Source organism: Corythoichthys intestinalis, chromosome 5, assembly GCF_030265065.1.
Source record: "Corythoichthys intestinalis isolate RoL2023-P3 chromosome 5, ASM3026506v1, whole genome shotgun sequence".
NCBI classification, from domain to species: Eukaryota; Metazoa; Chordata; class Actinopteri; order Syngnathiformes; family Syngnathidae; genus Corythoichthys; species Corythoichthys intestinalis.
Window position 1 is genome coordinate 17,367,881 of NC_080399.1, and position 19,002 is coordinate 17,386,882.

At 38.8% G+C, this 19,002-nt stretch overlaps 2 protein-coding genes across 2 annotated transcripts; both read left to right on the plus strand.

The window, feature by feature from the left end:
- Window positions 1-1,033: 1,033 nt before the first annotated feature.
- On the plus strand, window positions 1,034-14,465 carry yars2 (tyrosyl-tRNA synthetase 2, mitochondrial). Its single transcript, XM_057835723.1, has 5 exons — window positions 1,034-1,859; window positions 7,078-7,245; window positions 7,317-7,472; window positions 10,589-10,759; window positions 13,968-14,465. The coding sequence occupies exons 1-5, from the start codon at window positions 1,081-1,083 to the stop codon at window positions 14,125-14,127; spliced, it is 1,434 nt and encodes a 477-aa protein (XP_057691706.1). The 5' UTR covers window positions 1,034-1,080; the 3' UTR covers window positions 14,128-14,465.
- Window positions 14,466-14,931: 466 nt separating this feature from the next.
- Window positions 14,932-18,603, plus strand: cdkn1bb (cyclin dependent kinase inhibitor 1Bb). Its single transcript, XM_057837907.1, has 3 exons — window positions 14,932-15,714; window positions 15,799-15,922; window positions 17,119-18,603. Exons 1-2 carry the CDS (start codon window positions 15,282-15,284, stop codon window positions 15,912-15,914), a joined length of 549 nt encoding a protein of 182 aa, XP_057693890.1. The 5' UTR covers window positions 14,932-15,281; the 3' UTR covers window positions 15,915-15,922; window positions 17,119-18,603.
- Window positions 18,604-19,002: the final 399 nt, after the last annotated feature.

Consider the following 19,002-nt stretch of genomic DNA (forward strand, 5'->3'; position numbering starts at 1 on the left):
TTATAATTCTTGGGAAATTTTTCATACATAAGAATAAATATTTCAAATCTATTCCTAATTTTAATATTTTTCACAAAGAATTATGTCACTATTTTTCTTCTTTGAAATATATGTAGGGGATAAATGCAGTGAAACTGTGTGAAATTGTTGAGCGGCTTGACTTGGCTAGTAGACCCTAGAACTGTTTTTCTTTTATTATTTGTTTTATGTATCTTTTTTTTTTTTTTCCTCCATTTCTCTCCTGTCTGTTACTTTTAAAGTTGTTTAACATTGTATCATGCCTCTTATGTTGTAATTAGGGCTGTCAAAATTACCGCGTTAATGGGCAGTAAATAATTTTTTAAATCAATCACGTTAAAATTTTTGACGTAATTAACGCACATGCCCCGCTCAAACAGATTAAAATGACAGCAGTGTAATATCCGCTTGTTACTGGTTTTTTGGTGTTTGGCGCCCTCTGCTGGCGCTTGGGCCCATATGATTTTATGCGTTCAGCACAATGCGTGAGCATGGTGTAATTATTAACATCAACAATGGTGTAATTATTAACATCAACAATGGCGAGCTACTAGTTCATTTTTTGATTGAAAATTTTAGAAATTTTAATAAAACGAAAACATTAAGAGGGGTTTTAATATAAAATTTCTATAACTTGTTCTAACATTTATCTTTTAAGAACTACAAGTCTTTCTATCCATGGATCGCTTTAAGAGAATGTAAATAATGTTAATGCCATCTTGTTGATTTATTGTTATAATGAACAAACACAGTACTTATGTACCGTATGTTAAATGCATATATCCGTCTTGTGTCTTATCTTTCCATTCCAGCAATAATTTACAGCAAAATATGACATATTTTATAGATGGTTTGAATTGCGATTAATTACGACTAATTAATTTTTAAGTTGTAAATCGTTTGACAGCCCTAGTTGTAATGTTGTTGTTCGTTAATGAAAAAAATAAATAAATAAATATACATAAACATTACTTCCCCACTGCACTAGAGGGCGCTCTGTGTCGTCTGTCCACCCGGCACACCACCTTAACTCCTCCTCCCTTTTGCAGGCTCGTGGTCAATATGGCGGCGTCCATGGCTCAACTTTGCCGCTATGTTTTAAGACGTAGGTCTTGTTTTCAACCAACTACGTGTTTCGCGCTCGAATGCAAATTTCACCGTACCGTCCCTGCATGTCAGGGACTACTTCACGCTCTTAATAAACGCGGAATTTTAAAGGAGTCTTTCCCGGATGACGCAGCGTGCGACCGACTCCCGCGCTTGCTGCAGTCCGGTGCTCAGACCGTGTACTGCGGCTTTGACCCCACGGCCGACAGCCTTCACGTGGGCAACCTGCTGGCCCTCATCGGTTTGCTACACTTCCGTAGCGCCGGCCACCATGTGATCGCGGTGCTCGGTGGGGCCACGGCGCAGATAGGCGACCCGAGCGGGAAAACAAGCGAGCGGGAGCGGCTGTCCGCAGACACCGCGGAGGCAAACACTCGCGGCATCCGTGATGGCATTCACAGAATTTTCACCAACCACGAACTGAACTTCCACGACAGCTCCAAGAAGCTGGGGACCGTGACGGTACTTAACAACTTGAGCTGGTACAAGGACTGGAATGTGGTGAGGTTCCTTGCTGAGGCCGGGAGGCACTTTCGCATGGGCACCATGTTGAGCCGCTACAGCGTCCAGTCCAGGTTGCGGAGCTCGGAGGGCATGAGCCTGACCGAGTTCACCTACCAAGCGTTTCAGGCCTACGACTTCCACCACCTGAACCAAATATACGGCTGCAAAATCCAACTGGGGGGCACCGACCAGCTGGGAAACCTCATGTCCGGCCACGACTTTATTCACAAGTAAATAGTCTCGCATAGTGCTGCAACGATTAATCGATTAACTCGAGTATTCGATTTGAAAAAATATTCGAATTAAATGTTGTTACTTCGAGTATTCGTTTAATTAAAGTGGGGTTGTAATAGTTTGGAAGTGTTTGCATTTAGTTTTATTGATTAGGGCGGATACACTGCCCTCTGGTCAGCCTCTTTTCACAATGCTGAATCAACTGCTCCCTAGAGACCCTACCCACCGACGTCATAAAACCACGTGCTCGCTGTGTGGTTCCGCCCACTTGTCCGTCATTTTGTCTCTGTATTAGCATTGTTTTCAATTGATCGAGGAATTTAAAATGCATTTCATGGAAGACCCGGTGCTTTCTGATGCCGTAAACTCACTGGATGTGTTGCATAAAAGGCGTTATGTGGAAAAGCTTCGATCTGGTCGCCAGATCCATATTTGATTCCTAAATCGATGATTTTTGACCGGCTGCCTTCGCCGTCTCTGCCTGACCCTGATATTTACAACTATCTTGTCCACACAAAATCAGACTATTCTCACGAAAGTTTGAAAAACTTTAAGAGCTTGGAGGCTTATAAATGCTACGTTGCTGGTTGGGTGAAACAGGTCCTCGTACACGAAAATTCGGCAGGAATCTTGTGCTCGGAAGGTGAGTTACGAAATTTTCAATTCAAAATCTTTTGTTCTTGCTAACATCCACTGTCAAGTCTAATGTATTTCATGTCATTTGTCAATGGAGCTAGGGCTTTTAATGTTTATATGGATTAGCGATAGCACTCTCAATACATACATACGTGTATGTTGTCGGCGATTAGCCTAGCAATGATCTTAATTGTGGTTGTCAGCCCAAAACCCTCTAAATATATATTAAATGCATCTTACCAGATATAAAATGACTACTACATAATCTGTGGTAATCGTTTGGAGCCCAGTTTTCTCGTCGAATTGCAGCAGCCCATCTCGCTCTCTCCTCTCCGTGTCTCTCGGAATCCGGTAGAACTTCAAGTCTCTCCGTCTGTCTTCTCTGTTATTGCAACCGACCACCACACACGCCTTCACCATTTTGATTATTAATGTTAACGAGCAGAAAAACACGCCGTAAATAGGAGGAATGTACGTAGCCGTAACAGGTCAACGCGATGTGTTGACGCACAAGTGGGCGGCACCAGTCAGGAGAGCGGAGTTGTGACGTCACGTGGGTAGGGTCTATTAAGACCAACGTAAGCTAAGTTTTTGTTCGCGCTAATGTTTTTTAATGCATTCATAATTTAGTTTATAGGTATATTTAGCAGTTTTTTTGTGGGAATATGTGTCTGAACCATTTGTTAAGAGCATCGTAAAAATAAAACTAGCATTTAAGCTAGTGGACTTTTACTGTGTTTGTTAGCCAATTGTTCTTTTTTTGTACATAGATCCTCATTTAAAAAAAAAGATATATATATATATATACCGTTTGAGGCTCAACTCTGGTATTTTAATTTTTCATGTTCCTTATCCGATTACTCGATTATTCGAACTAACTAGTCCATCGATTAATCGAATACTAAACTTTCGATAGCTGCAGCCCTAGTCTCACATCATACCTAATCATTTACATATACAGGTAGTCCCAGGGTTACGAACAAATTCCATTCTACCTGGCGACATAACCCGAATCTCCGCGTACGTCGGACTTAACCTTTTAAATACCCCAAAATACCCCCTAAATCTCAAAATAACTATTTAATAGCATGTACTATACGTCATTGTACTGTCCAAGATGTTGTCGCTAAGTCCTAGCTAGACCACGAGCTAAGCTCTGAAATAGTGGTGCAACAATTAATCGATTAACTTGAGTATTCGACTAGAATAAAATATTCGAATTAAATTTTGTTGCCTCGAGTATTTCTTCAGTTTAAGTGGCGTTGTAATGGTTTATTTTGAAAGTGTTAGAATTTAGTTTTATTGATAGGGTGGATAAACTGCCCTCTGGTCTGCCTCATTTCACATGGCTAAATCCAACTGCTTCCTGTTAAGACCAACGTAAACCAAGTTTTTGTTTAAGCTAATGTTTTCTAATTCATTAGTAATTTAGTTTATGGTTATATTTAGCCGTTTTTTGTCGGAATATGAACCATTTGTTAAGAGCATTCTAAAAAAAATTTTAAAAAACGATAGCATTTTATAGCATTTAAGCTAGCGGACCTATGCGATGTACGTTAGCCAATTGTTCTGTTGTTGTACATAGATCCTCTTTTAAAAATAAAAATTATACCGTTTGAGGCTCAGCTCAGGTATTTTAATTTTTCATGTTCCTTATCCGATTACTCGATTATTCACACTAACTAGTTCATCGATTAATCGACTACTAAAATAATCAATAGCTGCAGCCCTACTCTGAAATGACGACGTCAGACATCTGTGTGGTTTGCTGACTTTATTCAGCTTCTCACGACATCAACACTTGCAGAATAAAACTAAAATAAAAATGAAATTAAATCCGTTTCATCTTTAATCATAGACTTCATAATATATTGACAGGACGCGGGGCCGATTAATAGGGGGCCTGCATTGTTGGTGTGGCCGTCAAAGAGCTGTTTCCGTTGAAAATGTGTGTGAATAACTGCTTAAATCCCTGAATTCTTTATAGATATGGATATAAAACGGTCTCGATTTTTGGTTAAAAGCCAAAAAAAACATGCTGTTAGCATTTATTTTACGTAAATATTGCAAACTACGACACCAATGCCGTAGCGGCTAATTTCTCCCATAGATTTTTTTCACAACTATGACGGTAGTAGTCAAATGTAGCGACGGCCTTATGTAAACAAAGAGCTTTTTCCGTTGAAAATTATTGTGAATAAATGCTTAAATCCCTGAATTCTTTATAGATATGGACGTAAAGAGTCTCAATTATTGGTTAAAAGCAAAAAAAAACAAAAAAAAACGTGCAGTTAGCATTTATTTTACGTAAATGTTGTGAACTATGATGCTAGTCAGTAGGCAAATGTAGCGGTGGCCTTATGTAAACAAAGAGCTTTTTCCGTGGAAAATTCTTGTAAATACATTCTTAAATCCCTGAGTTCTTTATAGATATGGATGAAAAACGGTGTCATTTCTTGGTTTAAAGCACAAACCGCGCAGTTAGCATTTATTATATATAAATATTGCGAACTATGACGACAATGCCGGAGCGGCTAATTTCTCCCTTTGATTTTTTTCACAACATTTCAAAATGCATGCATGGTACGAAAAATATAATAATTACTTTGAATTCTCGAACAAATCACTCCTGAGACAATCCTTCCTGTTTGTATGGGGTCCAGTTTTTGTACTTTTTCAACCTAAATCCGGCGTTGGATCGCTGCATGTGTAGCTGCGACCGAATGCGAATAACTAAAGCGGCGTGTGGGATGGCCCCCTACTTGAAGGCGTGGCGCAGTGCCTGTTGACTGTGACCCATCAATATAATTATGAAGTCTATGCTTCAATGCAGCAATTCAAATTTGCGTTTATAATTAGCTGCTTATACAGCAAAAAGAATTCACACAAACAATAAGCGTGTCTCAGTTAGCGTCCGCACATCGTCAAAAACAAACACAACAGCACGCCCCAAGTATTCAACCACAATTAAAAATGCACAATAAACAGTACTAAAGGTGTTATATACAGGTCTTGCCTCTGTGGATGTTACACAAGCAACAAATGTGTGCGCAGGCTTGCAGTGCGACACTTTGTCTCACACAGTTGTGCGACTTCTTCGTGGGAGCAAATGGCTCTTCCTCGTGTGTGTGCGCATGCGCAAGTACGTTCTTGTGTACATGCGCTCTTCTTTGTGTGTGAAAATACGTTCTTCTTCGTGTGTACATGAGCTCCTACTTGCGTGCGGAGGTACTATCTGCTCTCCGCTTCCTGCGCCAAAATAAAAGCATGCATCACAAAACAAATGTCAACATTATTAAAAAGAAAAAAAGAGAGACTGGCATTATTAAGTCAAAATCACGTAAATCGGGTCTGTCATGACCCAGGGACTACCTGTACTGTAATCTCGAACTCATTTTATGGGGGTCATTAAACCATGACTATTAATAGAGATGTCCCGATCGATCGGGTCCGATCACGTCATTTTCAAAGTATCGGAATCGGCAAAAAAATATTGGACATGGCTTTTTTTAACATTTATATATTTTTTAATTGAATCGATTTCTAATTGTATTTAACGTTACAAACATAATATGTTACACTCATTCAGAGTCTTTAGTTTAGGCTTAAGGTTTGGTTATCAAATTTATCCCGATGACGGCAGTAATTAATTTTTTAAAAAATGTTTCACGTTAAAATATTTAAGGGAAATAATGCATGCGCTGCACGACCCACCCTTGCATTGTCGCGCTCAAGCTGTAATGGAGCTATTTTACCCATATAGAGAGATAAAAGGCAGCGTACAACGGGTAGGGTGAATTTTGGCAGCCTTTGGAGCCTCCATTTAATTGGCTAAAGCCTTACAATCCCTCTCCCCACGATTAGATATATCATGGGAAGCAATGTGGGGATGCCAATTAGCAATTGATCATTGTTTTACACCTTGAGTTTGTCCTCAACGCAGAGAAGATATATCAATTGGTAGCACTACGCAGTCATGGGTGCACTTCCCATCATGCATTTGGGCAGAAGTTAAATGCCTGAATTATCATTTACTGAAAGCTCATAAAAATCCACTAGATGGCAATATTTAGTCACAATATACAAAGTCACATCTGTCCTTTAAGAATTACAAGTCTTTCTATCCGTGGATCCCTCTCACAGAAAGAATGTTAATAATGTAAATGCCATCTTGAGAATTTACTGTCATAATAAACAAATACAGTACTTATGTACTGTATGTTGAATGTATATATTCGACCGAGTTTTATTCATTTTTTTTCTTAATGCATTGCCAAAATGTATATGATCGGGAATGATTGGAATTGAATCGGGAGCAAAAAAAAGCAATCGGATCGGGAAATATCGGGATCGGCAGATACTCAAACTAAAACGATCGGGATCAGATCGGGAACAAAAAACATGATCGGAACAACCCTAACTATTAAATTTCGAAACAATGCTCTGGAACAGCAAATAAACTTCAGTGTATGTCCCTTGTCCTTGCAAACCTGGATAGGTAGCATTTAGTACTAATGTCCTCTGCCCGTCAACGAAAAATCATAATACGGAAAAGTGCTTTTTTTTTTCCCCTCCCAGAGTGAGTGGTGAGGAGGTGTACGGTCTCACCCTCCCGCTGGTCACAAGCACGACAGGCGATAAACTGGGCAAGACTGCAGGAAATGCAATTTGGCTCAACCGTGACAGGACGTCTCCGTTTGATCTCTACCAGTTTTTCTTACGGCAGCCTGATGCCAGCATAGAAAGGTGGGTGAACCAAAATTGATAAACTACCAAGCAACGTGTCTGCATGACGTACTCATCCGTATTGCCTGAAGGTACCTGAAACTGTTCACCTTCCTTCCTCTGGCTGAGGTGGAGAGCCTCATGGAGCAACAAAGAGCTGATCCTGGCAAACGACTGGCACATAAACGACTGGCAGCCGAGGTCACAAAACTGGTTCACGGGAAGGATGGCTTGGAGAGTGCCAAAAGGTAGAACCTGTTTTGCTCTCCACATCTGTATTGTAGATTGATTTTTTGGGGGGCGGCAGGGCAAGTTCCATTCACTCTTCAAAAGAGTGCATGATTGTAGTCATCCACCAATACTATGAAAAAGGAGTAATACGGTCCCTCAACTTTTAAAAATTACTTTTTGAGACTATTTGAATTACAGTACTGTGTAATTGCAGAACGCAGGGGTATATTTAAAAGTAAGGTCAAAAGCCGTGTTGTTTTTGGCAGCCCTTCTAATTTTCCTCTTAGTTTTTTTGTACGAAAATACTCAGTCATACTTTAGTCATTTCAAAATGTGTTTGTTTTCATCTAGTTTTCGTTGACAAAAACTCAAATTTTGTCTAGCTTTAGTCGATGCATACTCAAAATGTTTTCGTCTGCAAAATTAAAAGCTAAAATAGCTTTAATCCAAAAGTAAATGAAGATTTCCAACAATTTGAAGTGAACATTGACAGGCGAACACATATTGTAGCGTCTACAACAGGGTTTATGAGGGTCTTTAAAAAGCATTAAAAGTCAATAAATTGATTTTGTCAAAATTCAGGCCTTAAAAAGCATTCAACTAAATGTTGGAAGTGTTAAAAATTATGTAAACTTGACAGTCAATTTTTTAATAATTTTTTTACATGATTTATTACAGTTGTCCGATATTATCTGTTAGCCGATATTATCGGCCGATAAAAGCATTTTAAAATGATATAGGCTAATATGAACATCGGTTTTTCATAATTGGTAGTGGACCAGCATGCATGTTTTCTTCAGTTATGTTGAAGCCTTAAACATATTGACCATTAGATGTCTCCAAACTAAAATGCTTGGGATTTGTTATGTGAGCAGACCATTCGCATTCATGTTGCAAAAATTAAATGAACAATAAATGATTTAAAAATAATGAATTATAAACTCATGACATATGTCATTCACTGTAAGGAAGCTGTGTGCCTTTATATTGAGCCAGAAGTACTGTGTGAGCCAAGTGGGATATAGCAGTGCTATACTTTGCACTTACACTTGATCCAAAAAACTGATGTTTGCACTGTTTTCAGCAAATTTTCGGAGATTTCAACAATACAGTTGTGCAATATAGGCCATTTTTCTATAACTTCAGTTAGTTTTCTCTTATTTTTCAAGTTGTTACATTTATCATTATTAAAGTAACCAGTGGAGCATCACTATACAATGAGCCATAATATGTTAAGTCCACGACCACATGCACAGTATCTGTATTGGTTTGATATCCGTATCGGATTTTCAGAGTTAAGACAATACCGGGATATTAATTATCGGTTAAAAATTCATAATCGGATAACTACTTACAATTTGTGTGTGTGAAACTCTGCATTTGGGAATAGGCATTAAATTTGTTTAAAGTGGAATTAAAAGTGGCATTAATAAGCATTAAATAAGATTTGCTGATACCTGTAGAAAACCTGTACAAGGACAAAGCAACTTGCTGATGATAATACACACTAGGTAGGAAAATCGTACATTATTTTCAATTAATTATACCCATCTGAACGCCATGTTACACCACGTTAAAAAAAGTTGCCCGACAGTTTAAGAGGACGCTTGTCACACTGGATGCTAATGCTAACGAGAACGCGACTGCTATGCTAACTGTACGAGTTTCGTTCAGTGTGTGATGATGTCTCAACACAGACCTTTAAAGGCTAAAGCAACATTGCATATTCTCTCTAGCCAAGATAAGAAAACAGGTCTTACCAAGTGTTTTAAGACAAAGCCTGGAAAGGACACCGGTGCCTGGGGGTTAGAGGCGTGCGAAATTTCCGATTCTTAGATTATTCGCGATTCGGCCGTGGAAGATTCGAGAACGATTCACAAGCATCCAAATTCCGATTATTGAATTACACCAGGTAAAGCAGAACTAAAACACAGCGCGGTCTTTGGGACGCAATGAGGAACGGACCGAGAGTAAATATCATGTTCAACTCATGCTGCTAGATAAAAAAAACAATAATGCCTGACTGCGGCCGACAGCTGCTTCAAACAACGCCCAGTTGCTAGTTTCTACAAACATACGGCCACAGACGGCTACGGTAGATATCACATATATGTAGAACTAGATGCGAAATGACAGACGACGGCTTAAAGCAGTAGACTTCTCTAGAAGGCTCTGTTGTAGCGAACCTAATTAACTTTTTATCTAAAATACTCCTAAATCGGCAAAATCTGGACTTTATCTTGAAATGATGAAGCAGTTTTAAAACTTGGACATTTCGAAAGTAGACAGAAGGGAAATTATGGAGTAACAGGAGGAATTTTAACAACTTATCGGTTGATTCACATCATTAAATTAATTGAATGTAGTATAAAGCTACTGATACAGAATGGGGACTTCAGTATTTTATTTACTTATTTATTTATTTGTTTTTAACTGTTAACTTGATACTGAAATATTAGTTTGGTTTAGCCTGAGAGGATTTTTGAACAATTTTGGAACTAATGTACAAAACATTAAAAGCGGGTGGGTAGCATCTATAATTGATTTATAATCAAATCTGAGCCTCTGAATCGTAATCGAATCGTTAGGTGCCCAAAGATTCCCACCTCTATTGGGGGTGGAAGCAGAATGTCACATGACACAACCAAACACTGCTACAATGCTGGCTAACTAAACATTCAATAAGAAAATGTCACACATTGTGAACATTTGATGGAAGCTATGGCGCATTTTCGTCTCGTCAGACAAAAACAGGCATTTGTCGCATTATGTTTTAGTCACAAGGCACATTTTTACCTTGTTATCGTCATTAAAAAAAAAATTGTCAACAAAATATTTCATTATTGTTTTTGTTGACAAAACAACAATGGTCAAAAGTCAATTTTCAGTAGATTCCCCGAACATTGAAGTCACAGTCTACAGGAGGATCTATTTCTTCTCTTACTGAATTGATTGACTTTAACCTATTTCAATCAATGTAAAATGTAATAAAGTCACAACCTCAATAATCTAAGTCAAATTGGGATATTCTTAACAATAACCAGCTCTAGTTAAATACAGTATTTGTACCAAAAAGTCCTAAACGAAGTTTGATGTTTGGTTGACAACACTGTTTTAAATGTTATTTCTGCAGATGCACCAACATTTTGTACCACAGCAGCGTGCAGGCGTTGGAGGAGATGAGCGACTTTGAGCTGCAGGAGCTCTTCAGAGAGGCTCCCTTTCATGAACTGCTGCTGGAGCCGGGGACCAGCGTCATTAACGCGTGCCGCATGGTCAACGCCATCCCAGAGGGTCCCAAAGGGTACATATGTGTTGATTTATTATATGGCAGAAAACACTCAGGTGACTTGAAGTTCCGCTCTGAGACCCCCAGTTTGACCAAATTTAAAAATTGTCCTATATGCATGTGTGATACATCATTGGAAAGCTTAAAATCTATATTTTCTGGGGGAAGAAAATTTTTGAACGGGAGGGCATTTAAAAAAAATAAATAAATAAAAAATGTAAACGGTAAAACCCCAACTGGAGGCTAGAGCACGCGAGAGCAGAATTAAAGACGCCATGATTTTAACGAGATATTGTCACATACTTACCTTGTTTCGATCCGAAAACTCAATGTATCATCGAGTGTCAAGACACAGATGTGAATGGCCACAGACGGATTATTTTGGGATTTTATGGGTGAAACATGGTCCTATAACAAGGGTCGCGATGCAGAAATCGCAGACATCAAGGAGTGGTCCAGATTTTCTTTTTCATATATTTACCCTTTTAAACTTTTTTTTCATTTTTTCTTTGTTTGGATCGATTATTTATCATCTAACATAACAGAGGAAATGTGACATTAACAAAAAAAATACAATAAAGCGATAGTTATGAGGTAGATATCCGTGACTTTTTACAGACACCTTTTCAATGTGATGTCATTTGTTTAAAAGTTTAAAATATGTGAATGAATAATTTATTTTATTTTTTTTAACGAAATGTTAGACACCAATTAATGATTCTAAGCTAAAAATGACAGACATTTTGAGAAATAAATATAATTAATAACCTTCGCTGGGTTAAAACAAAAGCGGTTGCGCGACATCTGTAAACGGGGGTTTCCAGGGAAAAACGGACAAATTAAAAATAGCTGAGGGGCTAATGCACCATGAATCTACTATGGCAGCATATAGACATATTGTTCTATCTAACACAAAATACAGGAGTTTATTTAAGGAGGGGTGCAAGAGCAGAAACTGCTTTTTCAGCCTTGTCTGTGTTTTCCGCCATATATATTTTTCTGCTAAATGTTTAACCCTCTTCTTATGTAGTGGATTTTCCAATATTAACAGGAGTTTTAAAGGAACAGTTGAAACAAACAAACAAAAATAATAGTGAAAAGCACCATATTTCACGCTTTGTTGCACTTGAGCACCCAAACGGATAATAAAAGTCATGAGGCGCTGGCTGCAACCACCAAAACAGTCATTTCACATGGGAGAGCATGCTAATTATATACACTTACAATTTCATCACCGCTTGAGTGTGGCGTCAGGCAGGTCTTCACCACAATCCATTCACAAAAGCTCTTATTTTGAGCCTTTGGAAGTCATCCATCTCTTGATTTGTCACGTCAACACACTTTTTGTCTTCAGGAAAACAAGTTGCACAGGAATTGATTGCCAGGGTATCCGCGGGGTCTTAAAAAGTCTGAAGTCTTAAATCGAATCATTTGAATTTAAGGCCTTAAAATGTCTAAAATTCTCCTAAAATCTTATGAAAGGTCGTAAAAATCTGTTGACGTTACTTTTATTTCAAACACCCATAAATTTTTTAAATGTTTCAATTTTTGAGGACACTATAAAGTAATCAATCAATCAACTTTATTTGTATAGCACATTTAAAAAATCCGCAAAGGAGTCCAAAGTGCTTTACATACCATAAAACAGCAAAATAAGTTAACATTCAAAGATAAAAGAAACACATAATAAAATAAATAAAAGACGGGGTCATAAACAGTCATTGCACATTAAAAGCTGAAGAAAAATAAAATGTTTTGAGGCGTGATTTGAAATCTGTATGTGAAGGGGCCTGTCTAATAGTAAGAGGTAATTGGTTCCACAGCCTGGGCACCATCACTGCAAATGCACGGGCACCCCTAAGCTTCAGCCTTGATCTTGGGTCTTCTAGAAGCAGGTGGTCAGCTGATCTGAGGCTTCTGGTTGGACTGTAGTGGTTCTGACAGATGGCGGCGCAAGATTATTCAAACATTTAAAACCAAATAATAATATCTTAAAATGTATCCGGTAATGTACTGGGAGCCCAGTGAAGAGATGCTAAAATCGGGGTGATATGTTCGCACCTGTGGGTTCTAGTTGGGAGTCGAGCAGCAGTTTTGTACAAGTTGCAGACGAGCCAGTGCAGCCTGACCGACGCCTGCATACATAGAATTACCATAATCCAGCCGAGTTATGACAAAAGCATGAATCAATTTCTCCAAATCAGAGAGTGAAACAATAGATTTCACCTTAGCAATCTGGCGAAGCTGATAAAAACAGTCCCGTACAACACAAAAAATCTGGTTCTCAAATTTAAAATCGGAATCAAATTTGACCCTCATATTGTTGACATAGTTCTTAAGAAACAGAGACCATGAACCGAGGTAAACAATCAGGGAGGCCTGGCTACTTGGTCCAAACACCATGACTTCAGTCTTGCTTTCATTCAAACTTAAAAAATTAAGTGAAAGCCACGACTTTATATCGTTGAGGCATTCAACGAGTTCACAGAAAGTGCGATTTTGTGCCATTGGAAAATAAATCTGACAGTCATCAACATACAAATGAAATAAAACGATAACTACAGTAACTACAAAGCGGAACTACCTGTGTTGCCCGGTCAGAATTTATCGAACACTAGCAGGTTTTGCTGTGTGCTCGCTCAGTTGCGTGTTGACAGCTTAGTTAGCATAGTCATAGCGGAGAAAACTTAACAGAACCGATTTATAGTAGTTACATACATGGTTAAGTGCAAATTTAATGATTTGTGGCTTAACGTACAGTTCAGCGCATGGTTAAAGCCGATAGAGATACACTCCTAGAACCACACTCCTGCAAGAACATTTTAAAACTTGAAGCATTGGTATCAAGACATTGTAATCCCATTGCAAATCTGAAAAGGACAAGGCAGTCATATAATGCCAGCAGCAAACGACGTTTGTGGTTCACATGTTGGTTCACAGAAGTTCTAGTGTTTTTTGTTCAGGTTAAGCATTTTGTATCAGGATGTGAAAGAGCTGGGAATAAATTTATATACTCTGCAAGTAATTCTGGGCCTCCAATTTTCCTTCAAATCCTTTGTAAGTTTTTTGCCTGTATCAATGTGAAATGGGTCTTACATTTTTTTCATTATAGTATTTTTAAAAAGTCTTTAAAAGGCTTAAATTTGGCTTGTTGAACCCTGCAAAGACCCTGGATTGCTGATGTTGGTGTCAGAGCTTTATTTTTTTCCCCCCCAATTTGTAGGTATCGGATGGTTTCGGAGGGAGCTGTGTGGCTCAACCACAAGCGGACGGACAACCCGGAGCAAGTACTGATCCCCAAAATCCACATCCTTGGTAATGGGCTAACACTGCTACGAGTGGGCAAAAGGAACTACTATATTATCAAATGGCTTAGTATCTGAAAGGTGTTTGAAAGTGACTTTTTTGTTTGTGTATAACTATTGTACAGGGATAATGTATTTATCTAATCATGATAATTAAAATGTATTTTAATTTAAAAGTTTCCCTTCGCCTGCTCACTTTTAAACTGCTGCTGGAAGTGTTTGAGAGACGACCAGCAGGGGGAGGCATTGCCCTTAAAAATGGTTTGGGACAAGGACATGCCCTAAAAGGTACAGTAGATGAGCTCACATGGAAGAAAATTGTATCGTTTTTGGAAGACTGAACAGCTTCTTAACTGATTTGCTGCCATTGACGGCGATAGACGTCCAATTCATTTTGACTAGGACTCGTGGAGGGTGAGCAGCCATTATTCCCTGCCAGCCTCTCCTAGTCAATATGACTTCGACGTCGATGACCGTCAATGGCACAAACATGATCATTCACTATTGTACTTAAAATGTATTTGAACAAGATGATTGTAGACTAAATGTGTACAAAATTACCAAAATTGAACCAGCGTTGTGCTTGTATGAAGTTTTCCTTATTTAAGCACGTTTTAAAACTGCGCTTTAACAGTAGTTATTAAATAGCCAGTCCATAAAGTTTAAAATTATAAAGTTCCTTTGTACGTCACATGTTGTTTCCTCAAAAATGGGTGCGAGTTGAGCAAAACAAACAAGGTGGCTGTTTGGTCACGCCCTCTCTTCTTGCGTGGGTCACCTTAAGAAAAGTAGGCGGGGTTAAAGTGCTTTGGACCAATCAGCGCTCGTCTTATATTTAAACGGCGCCCACGTGTCAATCATTTTTCTTGTCCACGCCTCTCCCCTCCGTTGCAGTCAACCTCTCCAACGCAAAGTAGGGCTACTCAATCGCCATATTGGCTTCAGAGAAGGTCCTGTGAGCAGTTTTTCACTGTTTTGTTTTTTTCATCGGATTTAAAGTGACAAGAAGCGGCTGCGAGTTGGTGGAAGCGACGTACAGCATTTTTAGTTAACGTTTGAATGGCGTGAACGGCTTTCCCCCCCATTTTCATCCTACATCGCGTTCATTTTTTTCATTTTGCCCAGCGAAGAGTTGTTGTTTTTTCACCCCGAAAAAAGTGGACGCTCCCGGCTGTTTTTGTGTGTTTTTTCGGTGGTGGTGGGGGGGTGGGGGATAAAATCAAAACGCAAAAATGTCAGATGTTCGACTTTCCAGCGGGAGCCCGACGTTGGAGCGGAGCGAGTCGCGTTTGTCAGTGCACCCGAAGCCGTCAGCATGCCGCAACCTCTTCGGCTCGGTGGACCATGACGAGCTCCGGCGGGATTTAAAAGAACACCTGCGGGAGTTGGAGGAGGCCGCCGCGGCTAAGTGGAGCTTCGACTTCGCCTCGGACGACCCGCTGGAAAACGACGGCGGGCTCCGCTGGGAGCTGGTGGACTGTCGCGACGTGCCGGACTTCTATACTCGCCCGCCGCGGACGGGGCGGGGGGCTACGGGCTATAACGGTGTGGATGTAAACGGGAACCACCGCTGTGTTGTCGTGCCGCCAGCGGACGAGCGAACCGGTGGGCCGACGTCATGCCCGGAGCAGTGCACCCCAGCTAGAAAGCGACCTGCGTGTCCCGGTACTTAATCCCCCTAACGGACTACTTCACATTTTGTCCTCCATTTTTTTTTATTTTTTTGACACTTTTTAATGCTTTTCCCAGAGCCCTCAACGCAGAGTAAGAGGTCGCACAGCAGCCCGAGTGAGTGTCCGAACCGGAGCCGCTCTTCCGAACACACGCCCAGAAAGAGCAGCGGAAGCCCGGGGAGACAAACGTGAGACGGACGGTGAGGATTTATTTTGGTTGTAAAGGGCTTCACGTGACTGTTGTCATCATAAAATGGCGTGCCAACACTTTATTACGACAACTAATTGTAAATGTAAATGCAAAATAATATTATTAATTGCTGGAGGGGAAATTCAGGCGTTAAAGAATTAAACTATATACATTTATTGTGTAAGCAAGTAAAGGAGCTGATAAATTACATACGGTGGAAATGTAGTCAGATTTTACTACTACGCTTTAAAGTGCTGCTAGTAGTTGAACTCTTGTTTTGGCCACGTACAGTACGTGCACGCACAAACGTGTGCGCGAGAAGTTTTTTTTTTTCCGCTGCACCTGGTTTAAAAGTTGTAAACAACTCGCGTGCGCGACGGAGAGCGTAGTAGTAGTAGTAGTAGTAACACGTCAGCAGCCACTGCCCTCACGCGCGTGCACGCAAGGAGGAGGTTGGGGGAGGGGGCTGTTCTCTACGCGCACATCTGTCGACGCCCCTGTCTGTAAAACGCCACAAACTTACAGTTTTGTGCTTCTAGGCTTCATTTAAAGTATATTTGCACAATTTACACGGCGATGCATTGCATGCAAGGATAGAATATGCTCGTAAATTAAAAGTCTATTTGCAAGTTTTGTCCCTGTGGAGAGTTTTAAACTTGATTTTTTTTTTTAAATGTAGTCTGAAACTGCTTAGTGTTTTTTTTTATCATTATTTTGAATGGTTTTTAATATTACTGTACTTAATAGTGTATTTTTTAAGTCCAAATCGAGTACTTTTTAGTTTAGTAGTTATTTTAGGATAAGTAATGCATGCCCAGAATATCATATTTCCCTTGATATTATTTTTATTCAGAGTGATTACATGTTGTTTTGATTATTTTTTATTTTAACATCTTTTAGTACAGAAAAAAAATGTAAAACTCAAATTTTTTAGGGTTTCTTTTAAAGTCCTTGTCGTACTTTAAATGTTGCATTACTTTTGCTGCCACTTGCTTTGTCTTGTTAAAGTAATCCTGTTCACGTCATAAACATAAATACAAATGTACCGAAAAGGTAAGGGAAAAAAAAATCTCGTAATTATCTTCCATGCATTCCTCGTTATATTATTAATGGTCTATAATCGATTTATGCATTATGCTATGCATGTACAGCTTCACGTGCCGAGCCTCTTTTGAATTAATGTGTTTATTTTTTTGCCTCACGCAGAGCTCAAGATGCACTTCCTCGGCGTGCGCCGGTGGGGAAACCCTCCAGCTTTGGTCGACTTTTCGGTTTTGTTTTTTTCTCATTATGGAAGAAGAGGAAATACACACATTATGAGAAACATATCAGCGAGGACGCTGTTGAAGCACTGAATAAGCAAAAAAAACACTAAAAGAAGAAAAAAAATACAAATTGTGGCACTCAAAAGCAAATTATTTTATGTAAAGTTACTGCCTCTGAAAAGCAGTCAATGTAGCAGTGTGCAATTAGGTTTAATTTCTGTTTATTTGCTCCTTTTTGTACTACCTGTGTTTATATAAATTATAATTTCTCCATATGTAGCACATAAGACAACTTTGTGATTTGAAAAACAGATCCTTTATACTTATATATATTATATATAAAAAAAAAAACAAGGTGTGAATTTTGATTTGACTTGAAGAATTGCAGTGTAGTTTGATTCCAAAATGCTGTTTTATTATTTACTTAAAGGCAGTTTTTGACTTTGACACAATAAAAACAAATAGAAGTATATAAGTTCAATATATACGTATATTTAGCTTCAGTTTCTCAACAGTGTATCTTCACTTGTTCATCTTCAAAAAAAAAATTCAGTGAAGAACGGTACAAATGTAGCGACTATTTTATGTTCCCCTCACAGGATTGCAAAACTGTCTTATTGTATTTTATTTAAATGGCCCTTAGACTTGTGATGGAGGATTTTTTTCCCCCTTACAGTTTCTCGGAATTTTGAGTTCCTCGTTTTTTTCCTTGCACACCTCAGCCTTTATTCGATAGAGTTGTGGGGTACGTTTTGAAGAAAAAACGGTGCGAAAATTCGCTGGCCGCGTGGTTTAGTCCTCCAGTTTGTCAAGTCGCCTGCCTTAACTCTGCATTTGAATGTTCTTACAAGACCAAACTGATGGCCACAAAGTGCTTCTTTTGACTTCACATAGTTTGACTTTGTGATAACCTTGAACTAAATCAGCATTTATATATATGTGTTTAGCCTGCTGAGGATGCTCATTGTGGTATCTAAAAGCGTTTATTTTTTTTTCTTCTCCTTTATTTTGTTTTATTTTTTTTCTGTGGCGTGGCCTAATGTTCCGATCCTTTAGTCCAACTGGACCAGATAGAGGAACACCAGGTCGTCTCAGAAATGCAGTCACGTTGCCTGTGTAATTTGGTGTAAATATATGCTTTGTACATTGTTTTGTAAAAAAACAAAAACAAAAAAACTGAGAAATTATACTAACTTATTTATGTCAAGCTTTTTTTTTCAAATTAGAACATAAAAAGGTTGTTTTTTAAATTCACGGTTATCCAAAGTGGCATTTACTTTATTATAATTTTTTTTAAGCATATTTGTGGTAGTTTTTTTTTTTTTCTTATCAACAAGGTTGCAAACTGAGCCCATTAAAATATTTGATGTGCATTGTTTTTTGTATTGTGTTGCAATCCATTAAAAAAGTTGAAATTGAAATTTAATATTTTTTGTGGTTTGTTTTTGTTTTGTTCTAAACAATTACATATCCGAGGGGGAAATCTTTCCTCCCATGAGTAAACTACGAGGAGTGCTATGATTGATTGGTGGCTCATCCAATCAAAGCGCGAGTAGCGAGCACACCACTCTTTCCAACCAGTAACATTGTGTAACTTTTCACTGGAACAGCATTCCTGGAGGTAAAATTTGAGCCAATGACAGCAGAGGTGAAATAAACAGAATTAAAAGATATATAATGGGCAAAGAAAGTTTTAAACTTTGAAAACAAATGTAGTGGCTGTTTTATATAAAGTTGTCATTACACAATTTGGCCTTATAGGGCCCTTGTATGTGTGTCACCAAGATTTACATGAATTTATAAACAGTTCCATGATTAAATTTAA